This window comes from Prinia subflava, chromosome 3 (genome assembly GCF_021018805.1).
Source record: "Prinia subflava isolate CZ2003 ecotype Zambia chromosome 3, Cam_Psub_1.2, whole genome shotgun sequence".
Taxonomy (NCBI): domain Eukaryota; kingdom Metazoa; phylum Chordata; class Aves; order Passeriformes; family Cisticolidae; genus Prinia; species Prinia subflava.
Genome location: NC_086249.1, coordinates 105,363,964 through 105,389,666, shown reverse-complemented (window position 1 = coordinate 105,389,666; position 25,703 = coordinate 105,363,964). Strand labels below are relative to the sequence as shown.

The 25,703-nt window shown below is 40.1% G+C and overlaps 1 protein-coding gene across 9 annotated transcripts in view; it reads left to right on the top strand.

Annotated features, from left to right (window-relative positions):
- Positions 1-25,703, top strand: part of TTC3 (tetratricopeptide repeat domain 3) — a 61,116-nt gene that overhangs the window by 29,024 nt on the left and 6,389 nt on the right. For 8 of the 9 annotated variants that reach the window (XM_063393208.1, XM_063393209.1, XM_063393210.1 and 5 more), the window contains exons 18-39: positions 1,994-2,119; positions 2,388-2,525; positions 5,235-5,315; positions 6,305-6,417; positions 8,554-8,680; positions 11,041-11,163; positions 11,307-11,408; positions 11,767-11,859; positions 12,236-12,300; positions 12,918-13,054; positions 14,813-15,124; positions 17,333-17,596; positions 17,789-17,835; positions 18,795-18,851; positions 19,831-19,907; positions 20,017-20,172; positions 20,358-21,249; positions 22,340-22,405; positions 22,849-22,998; positions 24,255-24,394; positions 25,083-25,151; positions 25,425-25,521. In XM_063393208.1, coding sequence (XP_063249278.1) covers positions 1,994-2,119; positions 2,388-2,525; positions 5,235-5,315; positions 6,305-6,417; positions 8,554-8,680; positions 11,041-11,163; positions 11,307-11,408; positions 11,767-11,859; positions 12,236-12,300; positions 12,918-13,054; positions 14,813-15,124; positions 17,333-17,596; positions 17,789-17,835; positions 18,795-18,851; positions 19,831-19,907; positions 20,017-20,172; positions 20,358-21,249; positions 22,340-22,405; positions 22,849-22,998; positions 24,255-24,394; positions 25,083-25,151; positions 25,425-25,521 — 3,432 coding nt within the window. The remainder of the gene's footprint in view (positions 1-1,993; positions 2,120-2,387; positions 2,526-5,234; positions 5,316-6,304; positions 6,418-8,553; positions 8,681-11,040; positions 11,164-11,306; positions 11,409-11,766; positions 11,860-12,235; positions 12,301-12,917; positions 13,055-14,812; positions 15,125-17,332; positions 17,597-17,788; positions 17,836-18,794; positions 18,852-19,830; positions 19,908-20,016; positions 20,173-20,357; positions 21,250-22,339; positions 22,406-22,848; positions 22,999-24,254; positions 24,395-25,082; positions 25,152-25,424; positions 25,522-25,703) is intronic. The other variant, XM_063393207.1, reaches the window with a different exon arrangement.

Below are 25,703 nucleotides of genomic sequence, written 5' to 3'. Positions count from 1 at the left end.
GATTTTTGGAACATAATTCTCTTATTTACATAGCACTGAGTTTAGGGTTATAGTAGATTTCAAGAATCAAAAATAGGAGATTTACAGAAAGCATAATATGTATTAGCAGGTAATATGTAAGTTTAATTTGGATTATTTTGTTTGTATGTGAGGAGGGAGGTGGTGCCTCTCCCTACCCCAGTCAGTTTTGCTTCTGCCTTATCAGAACCTTCATCAGATTTAATTAACCACTGCCAAATTTACTTGGTGTATTCTTGTATTCATCTCCATTAAAAAGTGCTGCTGAAGTTTAATTTTGTTCTTGGTGGGACTTGGTTCTTAGCAGGGAATTCCAAAATTGAGCGCTCTGCGTGGCTCTGATCAGAGGCACAGATTCTGTGCTTGCACTGATTTATTCTGGCCTTTTCTTCTGCTTTCTCTCTCCTCTCCTGCTGTAAAACCTGGCTGGGATCGTTCAAAAACCCTTCCCAAATTTCTGCCTAATTTTTTTTTCCAGTGGATTTTGGTTATTGGTTATTTCCAACTTGGAAACATTTGGGTGTAACCAGTTTTGTGGGATGGTTATTGGGAATACTGAAAATTCATCATACATTGAGGGGAAATTCTCCTTCTCTGGTCTTAGCACTGGTAATTCCTGAAGGAAATCATGGAAATGCACATAATTCATTCTTCCATCCCTGTTAATTGGGGATGTAGATAGCAAAAATCTCAATTCTGATTAAATACCTCACAGGACAAAACTGAATTTAGGAGGAGCTGCAGGTTCTACCTGCACTAAGACCCTTTATTTCCTATAAGATGCCTCTTTTTCTTTTGCTAATTAATTGCTGGTGTTAAAAGGAACATTTTCATTAATTTAATCTGCTTTATATGTCATGTAAGTTACCATTAAACTAATCTCATTTATTCTGTTCTGTAACTGCATGAGACAGCATTAACCCAGGAGTTTTAGGAAATTAAAATCTTCATTATTTACACTCTCCCTGCTGGAAATCCCTGCAGATTTCAGGAAGTATCAACAGTGAAAACACAATACAATTTTAGCATAACATAATAACAAATAACAGAGTAAAAGAATGGACTCTGAAACCTCCCAGCATGAGCTGAGCTGGACACAAAGTGTTGCAGGAGGAAATAATTCTCAGCTGTTCCAAAAACATTTACATATGAAAAGTGAGGAAAAGCAGAAGTCTGGGTTGTGCTTTTGTGTTTTTTTATGTGGGAGAAGAATTAAAATGATGCTTGAACCAAAGCTGCAGCTTTTTGGAGAGAAATTCAGAATAAAACCTAGATTTTGAGGAGATCAGCAGCTCCATGAAAAATCTAATCCGAGAGTTTTCTAAAAATGCTCCTTGTTTGCTGTTGGAAAAGTGAAATTGTGCTGAAAACAATCCAGGAGGGTGCAGAATTTCCACTTGGCTCACACAGAAGCATTTTAGCAAACTTTTTCAGAGAGAGTATTTTGAAAGCAAAAAAAAAGGGAGGAAAAAAAAGGGGAAAAAAAAGGAGAAAAAAAGGGAAAAAAAGGGGAAAAAGGGAGAAAAAAGGGGAAAAAAAAGGGGAGAAAAAGGGAAAAAAAGGAAAAAAAAGGGAAAAAGGGGAAAAAAAGGAAAAAAGAAAAAAAGGGGAAAAAAAGGGAAAAAAAAGGAGAAAAAAGGGAAAAAAAGGAAAAAAGGGGAAAAAAAAGGAGAAAAAAGGGAAAAAAAGGAAAAAAGAAAAAAGGGGAAAAAAAAGGGAAAAAAAGGAGAAAAAAGGGAAAAAAAGGAAAAAAGAAAAAAGGGAAAAAAGGAAAAAAGGGAAAAAAAGGAAAAAAGAAAAAAGAAAAAAGAACAAAAAAGGGGAAAAAAGAAAAAAGGGAAAAAAAGGAGAAAAAAGGGAGAAAAAAGGGAAAAAAAGGAAAAAAGGGAGAAAAAAGGAAAAAGAACAAAAAAAAAGGAAAAAAAAAAGGAAAAAATGGTTTTCTTTTGAACTTGCTGTCTTTTCAACATTCCAGGTGGATCATGTGGATTTCATTCCAAATGTAGAAGCCCTTGGGCAGGTGATTAAGGAAGCCATGCTGGACAAGGATAAACCCATTATACTGCCCCTGATGAGAGCCTTGAACAATCCAAAATGCCCGGTGAGCTGTGAGGAGAGCCCTGGGGTTTATCCCAGAAATCCAGAATCCCAAAAATCCAAATTCATGCCATGTGCCACTCCTGCCTCCCTCAGAGCAATCCTGAGGATGGTGTTGGCTGCAGGGCCAAGGAATTCCCTGGAAAAACAACCCAGCAACAGCACAGGACCTGTGTGAAAAATATTTGCCAAAATATCATTATTTATATCCAAAAAAAAGAGGAAAATTCTGTTTTCTTTTGGATTGCCTGACTTTGCCTGCTTAATTCCAGGTGGATTTCAACTCTCTGTCAGACGATGTGAAGGGCCTGGCTCGGGATGGCTGCAGAGCCCTGCTGGAGCAGCAGTGCCACGGGGCTGAGCGAGCCTTTTCCCAGCTCCTCAGCATCCTCTACAGCCCAGGATTTTCGGTAAAATCGGCAAAATTCCCTCCTTCCCACCAGGGCTGGAGGTTTCTGCCTCCCCCACTCTGGGTCAGTCCTCCCTTCCCCTAAAATCAGCATTGATTCCCCTAAAATCAGCATTGATTCCCCCCTAAAATCAGCATTGTTCCCCCTAAAATCAGCATTGATTCCCCCTAAAATCAGCATTGTTCCCCCTAAAATCAGCATTGTTCCCCCTAAAATCAGCATTGTTCCCCCTAAAATCAGCATTGATTCCCCCTTAAATCAGCATTGTTCCCCCTAAAATCAGCATTGATTCCCCCTAAAATCAGCATTGTTCCCCCTAAAATCAGCACTGATTCCCCCTAAAATCAGCACTGATTCCCCCTAAAATCAGCATTGATTCCACTAAAATCAGCATTGTTCCCCCTAAAATTAGCATTGATTCCCCCTTAAATCAGCATTGTTCCCCCCTAAAATCAGCATTGATTCCCCCTAAAATCAGCATTGTTCCCCCTAAAATCAGCATTGATTCCCCCTAAAATCAGCATTGTTCCCCCTAAAATCAGCACTGATTCCCCCTAAAATCAGCATTTGTTCCCCCTAAAATCAGCATTGTTCCCCCCTAAAATCAGCATTGATTCCCCCTAAAATCAGCATTGTTCCCCCTAAAATTAGCATTGATTCCCCCTTAAATCAGCATTGTTCCCCCCTAAAATCAGCATTGATTCCCCCTAAAATCAGCATTGTTCCCCCTAAAATCAGCACTGATTCCCCCTAAAATCAGCATTTGTTCCCCCTAAAATCAGCATTGTTCCCCCTAAAATCAGCATTGTTCCCCCTAAAATCAGCATTGTTCCCCCTAAAATCAGCATTGATTCCCCTAAAATCAGCATTGGTTCCCCCTAAAATCAGCATTGTTCCCCCTAAAATCAGCATTGTTCCCCCTAAAATCAGCACTGATTCCCCCTAAAATCAGCATTGTTCCCCCTAAAATCAGCATTTGTTCCCCCTAAAATCAGCATTGTTCCCCCTAAAATCAGCATTGTTCCCCCTAAAATCAGCACTGATTCCCCCTAAAATCAGCATTGTTCCCCCTAAAATCAGCATTGTTCCCCCTAAAATCAGCATTGATTCCCCTAAAATCAGCATTGGTTCCCCCTAAAATCAGCATTGTTCCCCCTAAAATCAGCACTGATTCCCCCTAAAATCAGCATTGTTCCCCCTAAAATCAGCACTGTTCCCCCTAAAATCAGCATTGTTCCCCCTAAAATCAGCATTGATTCCCCCTAAAATCAGCATTGATTCCCCCTAAAATCAGCATTGATTCCCCCTAAAATCAGCACTGATTCCCCCTAAAATCAGCACTGATTCCCCCTAAAATCAGCATTTGTTCCCCCTAAAATCAGCACTGATTCCCCCTAAAATCAGCACTTGTTCCCCCTAAAATCAGCATTGTTCCCCCTAAAATCAGCACTGATTCCCCCTGAAATCAGTATTGTTCCCCCTAAAATCAGCATTGATTCCCCTAAAATCAGCACTGATTCCCCCTAAAATCAGCATTGATTCCCCTAAAATCAGCATTGATTCCTCTAAAATCAGCATTGTTTCCCCCTAAAATCAGCATTGATTCCCCTAAAATCAGCATTGATTCCCCTAAAATCAGCATTGATTCCCCCTAAAATCAGCACTGATTCCCCCTAAAATCAGCATTGTTCCCCCTAAAATCAGCATTGATTCCCCTAAAATCAGCATTGTTCCCCCTAAAATCAGCATTGTTCCACCTAAAATCAGCACTGATTCCCCCTAAAATCAGCATTGATTCCCCCTAAAATCAGCACTGATTCCCCCTGAAATCAGCATTGATTCCCCCTAAAATCAGCATTGATTCCCCCTAAAATCAGCATTGATTCCCCCTAAAATCAGCACTGATTCCCCTAAAATCAGCATTGATTCCCCCTAAAATCAGCATTTTTCCCCCTAAAATCAGCACTGATTCCCCTAAAATCAGCATTGATTCCCCCTAAAATCAGCATTGATTCCCCCTAAAATCAGCATTGATTCCCCCTAAAATCAGCATTGTTCCCCCTAAAATCAGCATTGATTCCCCCTAAAATCAGCACTGATTCCCCCTAAAATCAGCATTGTTCCCCCTAAAATCAGCATTGATTCCCCCTAAAATCAGCATTGATTCCCACTAAAATCAGCATTGATTCCCCCTAAAATCAGCATTGTTCCACCTAAAATCAGCATTTTCCCCCCTAAAATCAGCACTGATTCCACCTAAAATCAGCATTGTTCCACCTAAAATCAGCATTTTCCCCCCTAAAATCAGCACTGATTCCACCTAAAATCAGCTTTGTTCCATTGGATTTGTTGGCTGCAGAGCCAAATATTTGGGGAGTGTTCCACACACCCCTGTGTTTCCTAAATATTCCAAACTGAGATTCTTCAAAGAGTGACACCAAATATTTGGGTCAAATATTGTGGTTTTTAAATAAAAACACCATTGCTGGTTGGATTTGATGATCTTAAAGGGCTTTTCTGTGGTTGTCAGATGAACCTTGCTTCACAAGAATTAAGGGGTAAAAAGGATTTTGATGGCAAATTCTGTAAAATTTGGTGTCTGACCCCAAAGTCATCCTGGATTTCTCTTCTTTAATTTACAGTATTTTTACCATGGTTTTGTTGTGCTGTGCCGATAATTTCATTCTTTTTTTTTTTCTTTTTTTGCAGTATGTGAATCTTCTTAATATTAATTATGTTATATTTCTCTATGGACATGCCACTGCCCTCCTGGGAATGGGAAATCCTGAGGTAGGAGATGAATTTATTTGTATTTTTATTTTATATATATATATATATGTATTGTATGTTTATATTTATATAAAAATATATTTACGTTTATATAAAATGGTACTTTATTTATATTTTTGACACTTTGTTTTATATATTTATTTATATTATATACATGTTTATTTATATGTTTATTTTTATTTGTTTTATATTTAAATACTGCTAAAATTAATTAAAATTTATTAAAATTAAATTTAATTAAAATCAATTAAAATTAATAATTTAATTTTCTAGCTCAGGCAGTTTCCCATCCCTTTTTTTGTATCTTCCTACAAAAAGGGAGGGGAAGGAAACCTCAGGACACATTTTGGAATTATGCAGTTGAATATCTGGGACTAAATCCTTGATAATTTGGGATGGATTAGGCAATCAAATAAAATTTCTTGGTAAGCCTTCAGATGAGCATCAAAGTATCAAGAAATTTCAGTCAATAATTTTTATTTCTGCTCTGCCCTGGTGTTTTGAACATAAATATTCTGCTCCTAAAACAAGAGCCAGGAATTTCTTTGGGTTCTGGAAAATACAAACCAGAACTGAGGATTGGGGTATTAAATTAATAAATATTAAATAATATTTATTTAATAAATAACAAAATAATAAATAAATAAATAAAATTTATTTGATAAATAATTAACTATTACCAAACACTTCTTCCTGCAGTGTTTAGTAATATTTAATGTCTTACAGTGAATTTAAAAACAGCTGAGCTCTGTCATTTAATTCCTTTATGTTACAGCAAGTCCATGTTTGCAGAATAAATTGGGTTTTTTTTTTTTAAAGAAAGGGAAGTTTTGCCTGTGATCACAAGGGTGTGTAATTCCATTTACTGTTCCCAACCCTGATCAAGGAGTGGGACACACTGACCCACACTAAAGGAGGAAAAAAAACCAGGAGAAGTGGAAATACTCTGGCAAAACTCCACGTGTTTGTGTCTCACATTTCTTTTGAAGGCATTGGCAAAAGCTGAACTTCAATTTAAGAAAATAATGGAGGAATATCCAGAAGAAAGTTGTTTTTGTTTGGCACACTATGGAATTGGAAGGGTTTACCTCAGGCAAAACAGGTTGGTGTGATGGAAAATGTCAGGTTTGTTGGGAAAAAAATCTTTTTATTTGAGGAAATGGTGGGAGGGGGGCTTTAATTTTTCTGTGTTAATGATTAAATTCATCCATCAGGTGGATTTAATACAATGGATTTAACACAAGTGGAAGTTTGTTCCTGATGGGAGCTGCTGAATGGAGCAGATCTGAGGGAATATTTGGGATTTGGGGATCACAGCCCTGCAGTGGAGGGGAGCTCAGAGGAAAAGAACAAAACCTCTTTGTTCTGAGGGGGGAAAAAATGCATCCTAAAGAAATCTGAATTTCTCTGGTGCCTGGGGAGCTGGAGAGTGACCTTGGAGTGAGATTAAGCTCCAGGGAGTCACAAATTCCTTGGAGCAGATGAGCAGGGATGTTCTCCTGAGCTGGCACATCCCAGAGGGACAGGGAGAGCCTGAAATGGAGGGACAGGACAGGGAACAACGTGAGGGCAGAGAGCTGGAGCTGCTCCCACCCCTGCAGGGATTCCTGCAGGAGTTTGGGGAAGCTGTGGGAAGCTCCTGGAGGGATTTTTGGGATGTCCTTCGTGCTCTGTGGGATCCAAATCCCTCCTAAAGGGATGGGAGCTCCTGATGCAGCTGTGACCCTGCTCCTGTGTGGGAGAGGGGAGAAATTCCCTGGAAAAGCTCCAAAGTGGGGGTAAAGACAGGGAGACCGCTTCCTAATCTGAGGAAAAAGAATTTATTGCCCATTAAAAGTTAATTGGAGAGTGGGAAACAGTAAAATAACTAAAATCCCCTTTTTCCTCCCCTCCTTTATGCCAGGCTGGAATTCCCTCCCTCATTCCTGACTCTTCTCCCTCTGGGCTGCCCACAGGGATGGGGAATGGGGGAGGGGTTTTTTCCCCCCCCTGCTCCTCACAGGGGAAAAAAAAGAATATTTTGTGCAGGATATTTTTCCTTTTATCCTTTCTTTTTATTCTTCTTTCCTTTTATTTCCTTTCCTGCTTTCCTGGAGGTGCCAGTGCTGTTGTGGCTCCAGCTGGGACTGGGCCTCTCCCATCCCTCAGGGAACTGTCCCCACCTCCCTGCCCAAAATTATGCCAAATAAAGGAGTCTTGGTGCCAAATAAGGAAGTTTTGGTACCAAATAAGGAAGTTTTGGTGCCAAATGAAGGAGTTTTGGTGCCAAATGAAGGAGTTTTGGTGCCAAATAAGGAGTTTTGGTGCCCAAATAAGGAGTTTTGGTGCCAAATAAGGAGTTTTGGTGCCAAATAAGGAAGTTTTGGTGCCCAAATAAGGAAGTTTTGGTGCCAAATAAGGAGTTTTGGTGCCAAATGAAGGAGTCTTGGTGCCAAATGAAGGAGTTTTGGTGCCAAATGAAGGAGTTTTGGTGCCAAATGAAGGAGTTTTGGTGCCAAATGAAGGAGTTTTGGTGCCAAATGAAGGATTTTTGGTACCAAATAAGGAAGTTTTGGTGCCAAATGAAGGGGTTTTGGTGCCAAATGAAGGGGTTTTGGTGCCAAATAAGGAAGTTTTGGTGCCAAATGAAGGGGTTTTGGTGCCAAATGAAGGGGTTTTGGTGCCAAATGAAGGGGTTTTGGTGCCAAATGAAGGAGTTTTGGTGCCAAATGAAGGAGTTTTGGTGCCAAATCAGGAGGTTTTGCTACCAAACCTCCTCCCCTCCTCCTGTGGGATGTCCAAAAGCCCCTGCTCAGGGCGGGGTGGATGCTCAGAGGGACTTGCTCCTCCCTGGATGCAGTCTGGGATCTGCATCCCATTGCTGTGCCTGTGCCTCATTTCCTTGGCACTCTTGACCCCAAAATTGTCCCTGCACAGGTGACAGCACCTCTGGCCAGCCAGGCTCCTCCAGGCAGAGCCATTGCTGCTCTCTGAGCTCGGGGACCACCCAAGGGAGGGTGGCAGAGCCCTGTGTCCCCTTCCTGCCCGGGCAGTGTCCCCAGCCCCAGTGTCACACCCTGGGGAGCACAGGCTGTCCCTGCCTGCCTCACACCCGCAGGGTTTCATCCCAAAAATGAACAGGACAGGGACACAGCCGGGTGTCCCCTCAGCCCCTGCTCTGTCACCTCTGACTGCTCCTGGAGGTTCTGGAAGGTTCCTGCCAGGAGATCTGAGGGTGTTTTTCTCCTCCCCACCCCAGGTTTGTCCACGCCCTGGACCAGTTCCTGAGGTCGAAGCTGATGATTGATTTCAAGATTGTCCCTGGAGTTCTGATGTGGCCGGGCACGACTCAGGTCATCGAGGAGACGCGCACGGAGCATTTACAGGTACAGGGAAATCCAGCAGGGAATTTGTGCTGCCCTCGGGATCCAGGGCAGGGCTTGGGGACACCAGAGGGACCTGGCAGGACCTAAAATTCCACCTGGGGAATTCCAGTTCTGCTTTTCCCACAGTTGTGCATCCCACAGAGCAGGGGTTGGAGGGCTCGCCAAGACCTTTGGCATTGAGCAGTTCTTGTTTAGCACTGAGCATTTTTTGATTTCTCACTGATAATTTTTCATTTATCATTTTAATCATTTTATTGATAATTTTTCATTTTTATTTTAAATTTTTCATTAGTGATTTTTGTCATTTTTTCATTCATCGTTTTTCATTTATAATTCTAATAATTTTTATTTTTAAATTTTAGCATTTTTTCATTTATCATTTTTCATTTATCATTTTTCATTTATCATTTTTAGCATTTTTTAAATTTAGCTTTTTAATCATTTTTTATTTATAATTTTTCATTTTGCATTTTTCTTAGTTTATCTTTTTCCATTTAGCATTTTTCTTCATTTATCTTTTTTCATTTATCATTTTTAGCATTTTTCCATTTCACATTTTTCATTTAGCATTTTTCCTCATTTACAATTTTTATCATTTTTTCCCATATTTTTCATTTAGCATTTTTCTTCATTCATAATTTTTATAATTTTTTCATTTATGTTTTTTTCATTTTTTCACTCATCATTTTTCATTGATCATTTTTCTTCATTTATTTTTTCATTCATCATTTTTTATTCATCTTTTTTCATTCATCATTTTTCAGTTTTATTTCTATTTTTATCATTTTTTCACTCATCATTTTTCATTTCTTGTTTTTTCATTTATCATTTTAATCATTTTTAAAATTTATCATTTTAATCATTTTTTCACTTACCATTTTTCATTTATTTTTCTAAATTTCTGATTTTTTTCATTTATCGTTTTTATCATTTTTTCATTTATCATTTATCTTCATTTATGATTTTTTGTTGACCATTTTTATCATTTTTTCATTTATCTTTATCATTTTTTCAATTTTTATCATTTATTATAATTTTTATTTATAATTTTTCTTTATAATTTTAATCATTTTTTCATTTATAATTTTTCTTCATTTAGGATTTTTTAATTTATAATTTTTTCATTTTTCATTCATCATTTATGAGGTGTCCAGGCAGGGCCTGTGTGTGGCACTCAGTGACAAGTTGGGAATGTGTCAAAGTTGGATTTTGGAGCTCTTTTCCAGCCCCAGTGATTTTGGGATAATCTTTGATTCCCTTCCTTGCACTCTGGAATTTTGTTGTGTGTGAACACCCAACAGAATTCTGCCTAAAAATCTGCCAAAAATGGGAAGTTGAAAATTGAAAATAACTTCTTTTCCCCATGGGATAAAACAGTCATAGCAAACAAATTTAATAATTGAAAAATAAGAGGAGGTGAAAAAGTTTCCAAATGATCCAAAATTTATAATGTCCAAAAGAAAATGAGTGGTGGCAATGTGTAAATTTAAGTTAATCAGTGCTTTTTAATTTTAAGGAACTCTCTTCAAACTTCCTTAGGAAAAGAGGTAAACCAGAGTGGCAAAACCAAATTTTTAAGAAAAAGGAAATATATATGGGAAGAAGAGAACTTTGACAAGGAGTTCCTGGATAAAACTTTGGGATTTAGGTGCTAAATTCCTGGTTTGACAGGAAAATCTGGAGGAGCTGCTCAGCACAGAGGTGGTTTTGGCACAGCAGAACTGGGGAGGTTTTTCAGGGCATGGCCTTGGCCAAACTCCCCAGAGCTGCAGAGTTGGTGGCAGAATCAGCAATTTTGGGCTTTTTCCTACCAAAAACCAACCTCAGACGATCTGGGCACTGCAATCCTTGCTCTGGCACCTCTGGAAAATGCAGATCCTGCCAGGGCTCCGTTCTTGGTGATGTTTTATTCACCAATTCCAGCCCTGATTTGTCTCTCTGCTCTCCTCCCATCAGAAATTCCCCTGGGGCACCTCCCTGAGCTTCATCCTTAGCCCAGTGCCAGGTGGGACACTCTGGAAATGCTGGGAATCCTCAGGAATGCCCCCAAACCCCTCAGTTCTCACCCCAAAATCTGTTTTACCATCTGGACAAGAATAAAAAAACCCTTTGGAATGGCTCAGGATAAACCTGCATTTTTCCTCTCTGTGTGAAGCTGCCAGCACTTCAAGCAATCCCTGGAATATTTTGGCCAATCTTCCATGACTTTCATTAGAAAAAAATTGGGGTTTTTTGGGAATTAATCATTGCTTTTCCAAGAGGGTTGTGTTTCCCTGCAGTCCCCAGGAGTTTGTGAGTAGAAGTTGAATTTTCCCCTGGTTTCTGTGCAGTTTGTCTCTCAGTAATTCTGTGTTTTGCAGATGGCTTTAAGGAATTATATTGAGGAATGTATATTCCCTCCAGAGCCGGATGCTGTTTGTCGATATCACCTGTGCCATGGCTACTCCAAAATCCAAATATATTTTACAGACCCAGACTTTAAGGTAAATTCTCAGTTGAGAAAGGTTTGAGAGGTAAAACTTGATGTATTTTCTGCTCCTTTTTCTATGATCTGCTGAGCTGAGCACTGCTTTTTCTCGTGGTTTCATTTCTAGATGTTCCATTTCTGCCATTTCTCATTTTTTAGGGTTTTATACGTGTTATTTGCTGTCAGCAGTGCAGGGTGGAGTTCCACATCAGCTGCTGGAAAAAGCTGAAAACAGCAAGCTACAGTGATAAAAATGATAAGGTGAGGCCAGACTGGAAGTTTTTATTTTTTTAACATTGAGATATGTAAAGGAATTCCACAAAATTCAGCAGGCAGGTTAAAATGAAGGCAAATCAGGATTCTGGAAGTTGACTCTGGGGTGTGAAGTTGGAGGAGGGAGTAAAAGAATAAAAGATGCCACAGATCTTCCATAATTTTTTGATTTTCAGCCCTTCCCAAGTCAGCTCTCAGTCAGCATCCAGGAAGAATTTAGGATTGTGCTTCCTTTAATTGCTTTGGTCACCTCAAATTAAGAAATTAATTAATGTCAGGACATAAATGGATTTAAATATGTGGATTTAAATGCCTTTGTTGTTGTGTGTGTCCTTCTCTCCTGCAGGATTTCCTTAAGGAAATGTGTTTTACTCCTGATTGTAAAGGCCTTATTTCAAAAATAGTTATTTTCAGTTCTTCTGGGCTGGTAAAATGTGAGGTAAGTATGATCATTTTTTTAAATGAAATTAATTAGAATATTAAGGGGGATAAAATGAAGATGAGAATGTAACTTCAAAAATAAATTGGGCTGCCTTAACTCCAGAATGTGAGGGCAATTTAGGAATATTAATTTGCTGTTCTGGTGGGGCAGGAATTGCCTTTGGTGTTGGTCAGATTGTCATGGATGGGGACTGGAGTTGAATAAATCCAATAATTCTTCAGGAATAACTCCAGAGCCACGGGAAGATGGAGAATTCTCCCCAGATAATAAATTCTCCCCAGGGCAATACTGACCTGAGAGAAGCAGAAATGCTTGTGGGATTTGTTGTGTTATAACCCAGATTTAATTCCTGTCCTATCCCTTGTTTTGGTAGTTTGAACAAAAAATCCCAAAACCCAAGGAACCACCAAGGCCTTGTATAAAACAGAAAAGTTCAAGGTAAGGTTTGTCCTGTTTGAATCGATTTGAGAGCAAAGCAGGAGGGATTTTTGTGCCTTTTTACAAATATTTTGGGAAGTTATCCTTGCCCTTTGCCTGATAAATGAAAAGAAAAGTGATAATATCCATTATAATCCAATGGTAAAAGCATTTAAATTGTTCCCCAGGATTTATTTTGGGTGAATGCTTAGAAGGTGTAAATAAAAATGTATTTATGCTTCTGCTGTAGTCATTGATAACCCAGGCCTTTGACATAACTGAATTTGCAATTCTTTGGTGAAGTCACCTTTAAATAATGAGGACTCAAGCTGAGAGGACACCCAAAATAGATTTTTAAAAAGGAAAGGAATAGAATGTTAATATTTGCTTGAAAATGCTGAGTTATAAATTAAGAATGAGAGTGTTTAATCCTAATTTAGACATCTTTGATGGAAGTAAAAGCTGTTACATCTTGAGGACATCGATATTTTTATGAAGTCTTGTGGTCTCTGCTTCTACATGAAGGCCACTTTTATTCTGTTTGTACTTTTCAGTGTGATATTTTCACCTCAATTCATGTTTGGCTCGCTGCTGAATTGCCTTTTTTTGTTTATTTGGGTTTTTTTTTTTTTTTGCAGTCTTAGGAAGATAAAAATGAAGCAAGAAAAAAAACTGCGGCGAAAACGAGCACGAGAAGAGGCCCGGAATTCTGCCAGGAAAAAAGCTGAGGAAAACCAGGAGGGGAATGAACAATCCCAGTACAGTCAGCACAGGGGTACGTGGGAATGGAAATCTGATTTTTCCATGGAAAAAGTGGATTTGGAATGGGAGGTTTGGGGTCCCCATCCCTGAGGGTGTCCAAGGAGAGGAGGTGGCGCTCAGAGCTCTGGGCTGGGGACACAAAGTGGGGATCAAAGTTTGGGTTTGGTGATCCTGGAGGGCTTTTCCAGCCTCGGTTATCCTGGGATTCTGTGACTCTGGGTTAGCACAAAGCAATGGAATCAGTATTTTCAATATCCCAAATTCAGTTACAGCAGAGTCCTCACACTGAGCATCACCCCTCTGTGAAAAATCCGCATTTTTACTTAAAATAAATTTTATTTCACTACTGTTTTTATTGTCCAAACAGCTGGGGGATGTTGCTGTGTGGTTTGATTACTGTGTGGTTTAATTCCTTGGAGAAAACCTTGATTTTTTTTCCTGGGCTGGTTCCTGCAGAATCAGCCTGGAGAGGGAAAAAGTCTCCAATTCCCAGTGAACCCATTGGAAAGGGATTTCAGGAAAAGCACCTTGGGACACTGTTAGAGAAAAAAACACCTGAAATAAAGACAGACTGATCTCCTACCTGCAGGGACTTGAAAAAAGTACATTTCAGATGATTGGGGAAAATAAAAATACTTCAGTCTGTGACTTTGTAGGCATTTAAAGCTCCAGCTTCTGCCTTGCTGGATGTTGGCTGCTCCACATTCCAGAGCTGGGAACTTCCCCTGCAGCTTCTCAGGACAGAGAAAAAAGGGGGATGGTGGAAAATTTACTTTTTGTCTGTATTAGCAAGTTGGCATATAATTAATTTATAATTTTCTAGGGTTCCCTGTTAAATGCTCTGGGTGTATTTTTTTAATCCCATGTTTGGTGTTCTCTGAGTGCCTGTTCCCTGCTCAGTGGCATATCCTGAAAATTTGGGAGATTTTGGCTTCCCTGTGGATTTCTGAAATCACTTTCGTTTATTTCCTGCTTGTTTTCTTTTAAATCTTTGCTCTCTCCTTTTCTCTGGCTCATCTTCAGTTGTTTGATTCTTTGAGTCTTTGCAGGTCACTGTGACTTCATCCTGAAATCTGGGCAAGGTGTTCGCTTCTTTAAACAAAAATTTAAATTAAATTTAAAATTAAAAAAAGAATTTTAAAAAGTTAAATCAATGTTGGGCCAAATTCAGAATGCTTAGGACATATGGAAATATAATTATTGAAATCCTGTACTTTTCAGTGTAAAGCAAATCAATAGAAACACCACTTAATCCCAATTACTTCTGCTTTTAAGTTGGTTTGAATTTGGCTTCCCTGTGGATTTCTAAAATCACTTTTGTTTATTTCCTGCTTGTTTTCTTTTAAATGTTTGCTCTCTCCTTTTTTCTGGCTCATCTTTAGTTGTGATCCTTGGAGCCTCTGCAGGTCACTGTGATTTCATCCTGAAATCTGGGCAAGGTGTTCGCTTCTTTAAACAACAACAAAAAAATTAAATTTAAATTTAAAAAAAATAATTTAAATTTATAAAAATTAAATCGATTTGGGGTCAAATCATAAAGCTCAGGACACATGGAAAAAATAATTACTGAAATCATCTATTTTTCAGTGCAAATCATTAGAAACACCACTTAATCTGAATTACCTGTGCTTTTGAGTTGGTTTGAGTAGTGTCATTAGACACACCACTTAATCTGAATTACCTGTGCTTTTGAGTTGGTTTGAGCTGTGTTCAGGGCATGAAATCTCGCTGCTTTTGTGCTTTTTTAATTCCACTTTTCATTTATTTGCAGGCTGTGGGCAGGATCTGTGTGCAGGGGACCAGGTCCTGCAGCACCTGCGGCGCAATTCGGAGCGGATCAAAGGCGCCGTCCCCGACCCCGCCGTGTTCCTGAGGGAGCTGCTGGCCTGGGGGGTGATCACAGAGCAGGAATTCACCTCCTATTCCCAAATCAGCTCCTCCCAGGAGGTGCTGGAGCAGCTCCTCAGCTCCTTAATCCAGGCAAAGTCCCGAGTGCGCACCCGCGGCTTCCTGCACGTGCTGAGCCAGCTGGGACAGGTGGAGCCCAAAGTGCACAAGTGGCTGCAGCGCCTGGATAACCTGGGTGGGTCCTGAGCAGCAGCAAGTCTGCATTTCCCACTTTGCTTAATTTAAAATGGCAAAATCAAACTGTTCCTCTTTGTCCCCTCCCTGATTTCGAGAGGGAAATATTGAAAATATCTCATATACCCACCTGGATAACCTGGGTGGGTCCTGGGCAGCAGCAAGTCTGCATTTTCCATTTCTCTTAATTTTAAATGGCAAAATCAAACTGTTCCTCTATGTCCTTCCCCTGATTTCGAGAGGGAAATATTGAAAATATCTCATATACCCACCTGGATAACCTGGGTGGGTCCTGGGCAGCAGCAAGTCTGCATTTTCCATTTCTCTTAATTTTAAATGGCAAAATCAAACTGTTCCTCTATGTCCTTCCCCTGATTTCGAGAGGGAAATATTGAAAATATCTCATATACCCACCTGGATAACCTGGGTGGGTCCTGGGCAGCAGCAAGTCTGCATTTTCCACTTTGCTTAATTTTAAATGGCAAAATAAAACTGCTCCTCTCTGTCCTCTCCTTGATTTCGAGAGGGAAATACCTAAAATATCTCATACACCCACCTGGATAACCTGGGTGGGTTCTGTGCCAGGAGCAAGTCTTATTTTTCCACTTTCCTTAATTTAAAATGGCAAAATAAAACTTCTCCTCTTTGTCCTTTCCCTGATTTCAAGAGGGAGACATTTAGATGTTTCAAGAGGGAAATATCTAAAATATCTCATATACCCACCTGGATAACCTTGGTGGGTTCTGTGCAGCAGCAATTCTACATTTTCCACTCTCCCTAATTTAAAATAGCAAAATAAAACTGCTCCTCTTTGTCCTCTCCCTATTTCGAGAGGGAAACATTCTACATGTTTTGAGAGGGAAATATCTAAAATATCTCATATACCCACCTGGATCACCTGTGTGGGTTCTGTGCAGCAGCAATTCTGCATTTTCCACTTTTCTTAATTTAAAATGGCAAAATCAAACTGTTCCTCTTTGTCCTCTCCCTGATTTTGAGAGGGAAACAGTTTAGATATTTCAAGAGGGAAGTATTTAAAATGTCTCTTACACCCACCTGGATAACCTGGGTGGGTTCTGTGCAGCAGCAATTCTCCATTTTCCACTTCTCTTAATTTAAAATAGCAAAATAAAACTGCTCCTCTTTGTCCTCTCCCTATTTCGAGAGGGAAACATTCTACATGTTTTGAGAAGGAAATATCTAAAATATCTCATATACCCACCTGGATCACCTGTGTGGGTTCTGAGCAACAGCAATTCTGCATTTCCCACGTCTCTTAATTTTAAATGGCAAAATAAAACTGCTCCTCTTTGTTCTCTCCCTGATTTTGAGAGAGAAACATTTTAGATATTTCAAGAGGGAAGTATTTAAAATGTTTCTTACACCCACCTGGATAACCTGGGTGGGTTCTGTGCAGCAGCACAGGGCAGCAGGAATTCTTTATTTTCCACTTTCCTAAAATTAAAACACTATCCTTTATTTAAAAATAAAACTTCTCCTCTCTGTCCTTCCCCTGAATTCGAGAGGAAAACACAAGCTGGCTGAGCCAGGAGCTCTGCAAGGTTGGGCCATGCAGGAAAGAGAAAATGGAGCAATTTTTAAATAGTGTTAAAATTGCAGAATGGGCTGAAATGTTGATATTTGTAACAATAATGTGGTTTTGGAGTGTAAATAATGGTGGGGTTTTGCCATTAGACTTGGAGATAATTTCATGTTGGTGCTCTGCAGTTTGCTGTTGGAATTTATAACTGATAAAAAGGTGGGATTTTGGGGTTCTTCATTTTGCTCTCTCACATCCATATCCTTCCAAGAATCCATAGATCCAAATCTTGTTGTTATTATACAAATAATAATTGGTGAGAGTAGAATTTATATCAACCCCATTCCTGATTTTTTGTTTTCATTTCCAAGACATAAAAGCTCTCTCATCATCTGTACATTTAATTTCTAGCCCAAACTCTTCCCCTTTGAAGAGTTTCATGTCTTTAAAATGAATATCACATTAAAATGTGATAGTCTTCCTCAATAAAACGAAGATAAATGATCACATTTTATTGAGTGTGATACTCCTCTTCATTTTATTGAAGTGCAATATCACATTTTATTGAGTGTGATATTCCTCTTCATTTTATTGAAGTGCAATATCACATTTTAAGCACCACAGATTCAAAGCTGGAATGAAATATTGGGATTTTTCCATCTTTTTCAGGTCTTACAGCTACAAAAAACTTCCTCCTTCAATATGGCAAAGTTCTACAAGAGCTTGACCTTTCTATTTTAACCCCAGTGTGGAACCAGAAGTATGGCAGTAAATTTGATTGTGTGGCAGCCGATGGTGAAAAGCAAGAAATTTGTGATTATTTCCTCACCCCTCCCCTAGAGAAATCCCGTTGTTTTATATGGCTTTTGGAAGAAAACAGAGAACATTTTCCTGGCCTCCATCAAGCTTTAGATGAATTCTTTGATAAAATGGGTGAGTAGACAAAAGGATCAGACATTTCCAATAAAAACTCATTTTTATTGCCCAGTTTTTAACATTCGAGTTCTGTTGCTTTGGTGGCGTTGGGTAAAGGATTAGAACAGTAATTCCTGTGATTTCACAGTGAAATTGTAAATAAAATATTATGATTTCCATCAATCACCATGACTTCTATCCTTTCAACAGGTGACCCAACCATTATATTAAAGAAGCAGGGAAATGAAAATTTATCAGTAAGTGAATTTCATTTCTGTTTGGCCTCAGCTCACAAAGAACTTTGTGCTATTTTAGAAAAGGAAATATTTTTGTCCTTCAGACTTATTGGAGATTGAATCTCTTGTTTTAGCTCCCTTTTTTTAAATTATATTTGAATTATTTAATAATAATTTCTCAAGTGGGCCTCATTCTGAACCATTCTCTGTTTGGTGTCATCATTAAAATCCATCCCAACTGGCAGAAATGGATTTTGTATTTCAGTTAATTCTGTGTTTGAGGCACCCTCATTTGAAGTTCTTGTCTGCAGTTAAATTTACCTTTACAAATCCAAGATTTCCTTTTGATTCAGAGAAAAGCTTTAGAGTTAATTAATGTACATACTAATAAATGCAGTTTTTCATGTACATATTAATAAAAAGCAGAATTTTAATGTACACACTAATAAAATGAAGAATTTTAAATGTACATGTTAATGAAATGCAGTTTTTAATGTGCACATTAATAAAATGTAGATTTTAATGTACACATTAATAAAATGCAGGTTTTAATGTGCACATCAGTGTAATGCAGAATTTTAAATGTGCACACTAATAAAATGCAGATTTTTAAAATGTACACCAATGCAGAATTTTTAAGTGTACACTAATAAAATGAAGAATTAAAAATGTACATGTTAATGAAATGCAGAATTTTTAATGTGCACATTAATAAAATTCAGATTTTTCAATGTACACATAAATAAAATGCAGATTTTACTTTTTCATTTCATCAACTGGGGAAACCCAAGAATGAAATGAAAACCAGCACAATAAAACTGCTGTGATTGCAGTGTTACAGCCTAAAATAATCTGTAATTATTCTGTTCCTGTGTAATCCCAATCCTGCTAAAGAATTAATTCAAATTTCACTTTTGTTTTCTTGGAAAACTGAGGCAACATTTGCCAGTCCTGTGCCTTCCTTTCATTTTCTGTTTCAGAATAATGAAATCAAAGTTAAAAACAAAAACAGGAAGAAGAATTGGAAAGATTCAAAGGTCAGTAACTTTGGAAGCTGCTAAAGCAAATGTTACCACTTATTTCCTATTAAAAACCCACCTAAAAATTGGGATTTTTTAGAATTTCTGGTTTTCAGGTGGGTAGGAGGAGAATCCTTACTGAAGTAGCTTTGCCTGAAGTAAAATTCAGCTGTTAAAACTCAAATGATGGGGTTTTGTTAAAATTTATCAGTATAAAAGCTGTTTTTAAATTTATTTATTACTAACTTAGGCTCTGACTGGAGGCATCTTCCACTGGCTTAATTCTGAGTTATTATGATTTTAATTTTCCAGGTGGGAAGATGGGAATTCAGTGCAAAAATTCCATTTCATGCTTGGGAATGTTATTAATTATTCATTATTTTATAGATTTTATTGGAATATTATTCTGCCTGAATTTTCTGCTGCCTTTTGAGGATTTTGCTTTATTGAAAACCTCAGACCCAGCCTCGTGCCCTCACCTTTTTCTCATTTTTTTAGAATTTCAAGAGTAAACTTCAGATTTTTCCCTCAGGATTTATTTTTCTGACTTAGGTGCATTTATTTGTATATTTATAAATTATTAGATGATAAAAAGGAAGACAACTAAAATGCCTGTAATGGTGTGAACAGTAATAACCAGAGTCACATGTGAAATTAGGGATAACTCCTGCTTGTGGTGAATTTGGTATTGCTTCAAATTTATAAAAAGTTCTATTAAATTTTGATGAAATTGATACAAAAAGAGGGATTTGGGGCTGAATATCCCATTTTTTTTCCCAAATAAGTCCTGAAGAAGAAATTAATTACTTTAAATTAAGAATTTTCTTTCTTAGTGGCCTAGCACTGATAATTTTACAGTGGAAACTTTGCAGTTTATAATGAACACGATAAATTTAAGGAACAAAATTCAGTGTAAATAAGTTCCTCCTGGTCTTTGCAGTGGATTATTTTGCACGAGATTTTTGTGAGGTAAAAACTAAAATCTGTTTTTAATTAGTCTATTTTAGTATTATCCAGTGGAGTTAGTACAGCACCACGAGAAGAAGAGAAGATATTTATAGAAGAAAATAATTTGTGAGTATTTGATTCTGCTTTTATTGCCCAAATTCCAGATTGCTGGAGAAGAATCCCTTCAAAACACCAAGGCTGGGTTAACTTTATTTTTTTTTTTCTGACTTTTAAGGTACAGAGATTTTCCAAATGAACCCTTTGCAATCCCAGAATATCTCCAGGATCAACTGGAGGAATTCGAAGCTCTCTATAATGTTTCAAATAGTAACAATTACCAAATGAATAATAATAATAATACTCCAGATCCCATCTGTGAGAATTTATATGAGTGAGTATCAATTTCTGTACTCAGCAGCTTCAGGGGGGTTGATTTTACTTCATAATTTTAATAATTTTTTGGAGTCGTGGTGGTGTGGTGTGTCCGTGAAGGAATGGATTCGTGTTGCTGAAATACAGTTTTAGAATTACATTTAAAAACTTGAATTATAACAATTCTTTTTTTTTTTTTTGAAGATATTTCTCTCAGATCTTGGAAGAACATGGCCCTCTGGAAATTAATAATAAATTACTGGTTGGGGAATATGAAAATTTCCCTGAGGAAACGCGGAAGGTGGTGGAAGACGAGGGCGGGCTGGAGCCTTTCCTGCTGAAATCCCCGCGGTTCATTCTGGTGGATAACCTGATTGGACTGAAGAAGCACTCGGTGCTTTTTGAAGGAAATTCTGGCACGAATGAGAGGAATAAAGAAGAAAATGATGAAGCCAGGCAGTTCCAGGGGAATTCCTCGCACACCAAGGTGCCCCTCAATCCCTACGCGCAGGAGTTCCGGCCTCTCTCGTACCCTGTGGAGGGCCCTGGAGCAGATTTAACAGATTATGAGGCTCCAGAATATTTGCCCTGCTCCTTCCCTGCCCCCTGCACGCCTGGGAATGTTCTGGAAGGTGACGCTGGCGATGCCATGGCAGACCAGGCTCCATTTTCAGGCGTTCTTCTGGCGGGCTTTGAGCCGGCGCTGTTCCTGCCCCAGAGCTCCTGGGGGTATCAGTATGGAATATTGCCCCTGGCACAGCCCATCCTGGCACAGCCCGGCCTGGCACAGCCTGCCCTGGCACAGCCTGGCCTGGCACAGCCTGGCCTGGCACAGCCTGCCCTGCCCTGTGCTGCCCCTGCAGCTCCTCAGCATCCCTGGGAATCGGCACCTCCACATGGAAAATGCAGCCCTGAGGGGTTTGTGCCAGGTGAACCCCAGGAGAGCCAAAGCCTCAGGGGCCTGGAGAAGGAGGATCCTGCTGGCCCAAATGGCTCGGATGAAGCTGAGGGTGGCAAATGGGCTGAAAAGGAAAAAGGAAGGAGAAATGAAGCTGGGATGAAGAGCAATCCCCACAGCAGGATGGTGGCGGTTCAGGTAAGGGATGGGAACGGCGCTGGGGAGATTTTAAATCCCCCAGGATGAGCAGAGGGCTGGAGCAGCTCTGCTGGCAGGGAAAGGCTGGCACAGCTGGCATTGCTCAGCCTGGGCAGGAGAAGCTCTGGGCTGAGCTCAGGGTGGCCTTGCAGGGCCTGAAGGAGCCCCAGGAAAGCTGCAGAGAGACAATTGCCAAGGGCTGCAGGGACAGGAGCCAGGGAATGGCTCCCAGTGCCAGAGGGCAGGGCTGGATGGGCTCTTGGGAATCAGGAATTGTTCCCTGGCAGGGTGGGCAGGCCCTGGCACAGGGTGCCCAGAGCAGCTGTGGCTGCCCCTGCATCCCTGGCAGTGCCCAAGGCCAGGCTGGACACTGGGGCTGGAGCAGCCTGGGACAGTGGGAGGTGTCCCTGCCATGGCAGGGCTGGCACTGGGATCATCTTTAAGGTCCCTTCCAGCCCAAACCATTCCCTGATTCCTCAGAACTTTGACTTTCCATGATCACTCACTTTTCACCTGTAATTCTTCAGAGCTGCTCACTGAATTTTGTTGTGCCTGAAGTTTTTGCAGCTCTTTTCCCTGAGGGAACACAGAGGGAACTGCTGCACGTAAGTTTCAGCTTCTCTTTAGAGATGAAGTCTCTTAAAGAGACACAAAGTCCTTCTGTGCCATTATTTTTCCTTTTGTGATGAATTCAGGGATTTATTTTCACTTCCAAAACATTTGAGGATTTGGATTTGTGGAGGAGAGGAGGCTCAGGGGGAACCTTCTCACTCTGGACCCCTCCCTGACAGGAGGGTGAGACACTTCCTGCAAATCTCAATTTCTCAGACATTTGGGGCATGGCTTTGTTTAAAGACTCAAATAACTCCCTGAAATTGCTCATGGAAAAGGAAATCAGGAAAAGAAAAAAAATTTCCCTTTCAGAAACACCTCCACAATGTTTTCCTACACATTTATAGGCCTGGTTAGGGTTGGATTTGTAAAACCCTCAGTGAGGTACAAAACCTCCAAAACCACTCATCTGTGCACTGAGAAGATTTTTAAATAATCTAGATTTTTAAATCAAATCTTAATTTTTTTTGTGTTCTAGGTAAATCAGGAAGTTGCTCATAGGGAAACCAATACTTTGCCTTTCCAGCCATTTGAAAATCAACAAGTAAGTTCCCTGCATCCTGATTTACATTTCTCATGAAGGAGGTTAAAGGAATGCCCCAAAACTGAAGAGGGAAGAAATGAAAGTTCTCTAAAACAACAGGTTTTATCAGATATTTTGCATTTTGGGTTGTTTGGCTGTTTTTGTGTTCTGTGATGCTCTTGGAAACATGACCCAGCCCCACAAGGAGATGATTTTTGAGCTGTGCTCTGCTATTTGATTTTTGTTCTGAGAGCTCTATTCCCAGCTGTTCTGATGCTGAATGTTCATGAGGTATTTCCTCTCTCAAAACCTGGATTTAAATCTTCCATTTGGGCATAGAGACAGTTCAGAGTGGTGTTAATGGCAGGTTTATGTCTGTACCAGGAGATAAGAGTGAGAAATGTGCCCTTTGAACTGGTGACAGGTATAAATCAAACTGCTTTCTGTAACTGATTAATTTTCAGGGCGATATTCTCCGCATGGAGAAGGAACACCAGGTATTGAAAGAGCAGCTCAGAGAGGCAGAGGAGAAATATGAGCAGCTCCAGAGCAGGAGCTCGGAGGAAATCTGTGCTTTGGAAGGGCTCCTGAAAAAAAGGATTGAAGAGACTGAGGTAAAGCTTTTCCCCATGGATCAGAGGAATCCCCACATCCCTGAGAGTGCCCAAGGCCAGGCTGGGCAGGGCTTGGAGCACCCTGGGGTGGTGGGAGGTGTCTGTCCTGCTTTGGAGAGTGTAACCCCTGCCCTCTGGATTATTGTCATTTTGAAATTAAGGGCTTTTCAGGCAAAGATATGGGAATGGGAATAACAGTTCTTTGCTGGGAATATCAAAAATGAAAATGTATTAATACAAAAAAAGCAACCAAACAAAAAGAAACCACTGCCAGGGTCAGATCCCAGCCTGCCCCCCTGTTGGTCAGGTCCAGCCCAGCCCTCCTGCAGTGCAGCTGTGGCTCTGTGGGAGCAGAGATGATCCTGGAGCAGGGGCAGTTTCCTCTGAAGGTGCCGTGGGGTGAGATGGGTCCAGCCTTCCTCTGGGAATGCAGAGCACACAGGCTGTGCTGGGCTCTGAATGCCAGGGTTTATCCAGGTGGGAATGCAGAGCACACAGGCTGTGCTGGGCTCTGAATGCCAGGGTTTATCCAGGTGGGAATGCAGAGCACACAGGCTGTGCTGGGCTCTGAATGCCAGGGTTTATCCAGGTGGGAATGCAGTGCACACAGGCTGTGCTGGGCTCTGAATGCCAGGGTTTATCCAGGTGGGAATGCAGAGCACACAGGCTGTGCTGGGCTCTGAATGCCAGGGTTTATCCAGGTGGGAATGCAGAGCACACAGGCTGTGCTGGGCTCTGAATGCCAGGGTTTATCCAGGTGGGAATGCAGAGCACACAGGCTGTGCTGGGCTCTGAATGCCAGGGTTTATCCATTGGGAATGCAGAGCACACAGGCTGTGCTGGGCTCTGAATGCCAGGGTTTATCCAGGTGGGAATGCAGAGCACACAGGCTGTGCTGGGCTCTGAATCCCAGGGTTTATCCAGGTGGGAATGCTGGGCTCCTCCCCTGGGTGCAGCATCTCCCATGGATGATGGAACTGGATCAGCCCTGCAGGGAGCCTCGATGGCCCATGGACAGCAGAGATCCCCTGGAGGGAGGATGGGTCCTGGAAGGGATAAAGAGCCCTGTCCCAGCTGGTTTGAACAGCTGGGGATGGAATTCAGACCCCTGGTTACAACCTGCATTGAAACCTGAGACAGTTTTCCACCCAAACCATCCAGGATTTCCTGCCTGATCACAAACATCCTCAGTCTGCTCTGACATTTATTTGAAGAAGGCACACTTTGCAGAAATCTTTCTCCTTTTCTGCCTTCAGGTGTCCCAGAATGAGCTGGATTGGTTCCACCAAGACTCAGAAGCGCAGATGAAGAAATGGCAGCAGGAGAAGAAGGAAAATCGAGAGAACTTGAAAGCCCTGAAGGGCACAGCTAAAAAACACTCAGACACCAATGAGAGGTACAGCTGTAAACAGATTTACATCCCCTCATTCTGACAGTCTAAAGACTTCAGAACTCTTGAAGGAAAATTAATCCTTGCCTGTGAAAGCAGCCAGACATTTTCTCCCAGTGTTAGGCTGAAATATGGACATGGCAACTTTCTTATTTTGAATAAGAATTTGCCATTTTTTGGCAAATTGCTAATAAACATACATCTAAAATGGCTTTTAGATAACTGATAAAGCTGATTTAGCAATAATTCTGATCAGATTTGACAATTCCTGCTGTGTTTTAATGCCCTCTCTCAGTTTACAGAGCTCAGACTTTGAATGGCTTTGTTTTATCTTTAGTCTTTAGTAGTTTGGGCCAAATCTGTCCTGAAAAATCATCAGCCTGTTTTTATATTAATTACTGCTTTATTAACGAGAAATTTAAATATAATTAGAGTAGAATTCCTGAATAGTTTGGGTTTGGATTTAAAGACCATTTAGTTCACTCCCTGCCATGGGCAGGGACACCTCCCACTGTCCCAGGTTGCTCCAGCCTGGCCACTTCATTTCATTATGAAATATGAAAAAATTCCATAAATCCTGGGATTAAACAGGATCCAAACCTAGAGATTGTCCTGGTGGTTACAGAGGAACGTGTTCCATATTTGCCAAGAAACCTTTTCCACAGCCAGCTTAACAAATGTTTCATTCCTGTAGGTATTTGAAGACCATTGAAGAGAAGGAAAAGCAATATAATGCGTGTTTAAATACATTTCTGGAGACCAGGTAAAACTCATTGCAGCAATATTTGCATTTTTCTGCTTCACTCTGGGCTTAGGGGAAAATAAACATTTGAACCCCTATTTCTTACCCAAAGTTAGTTTGCTTTTACTTGCCTTGAGTAAATTAATATTAATATTTAGAATAAGGAAAACCATACTCTCATACATTGATTACATGACACTGAGTTGCTGTAAAAATTTTCTAAAATGGCATAAACTTTAAATACTGCTCTGCTGGGAATGGCACTCAGATATTTCATTTCTTTTTCTTTCACAGTAATAAATTTGCTCATGAGAAAGGCAAATTGGAAGACCTGATAAAAAAGAGTCAAGGTGACAGCCAGGAGTGTGAGAAAAGAGCTGTGAAAGCAGAGGTACAACCAAAAAAAAATCCTTAAAAACCTTTTATTAGGTACAACCAAAAAAAAAATCCTTAAAAACCTTTTATTAGAGCGGGGCTTGTGCTGATTGGAGGTGGGGAAATTAAAGATGTTGATTAAAAATTGGAAGTGTCAGGGATGGGAATTCCACTTGGAAATTCCTCACTGCAGGAGCT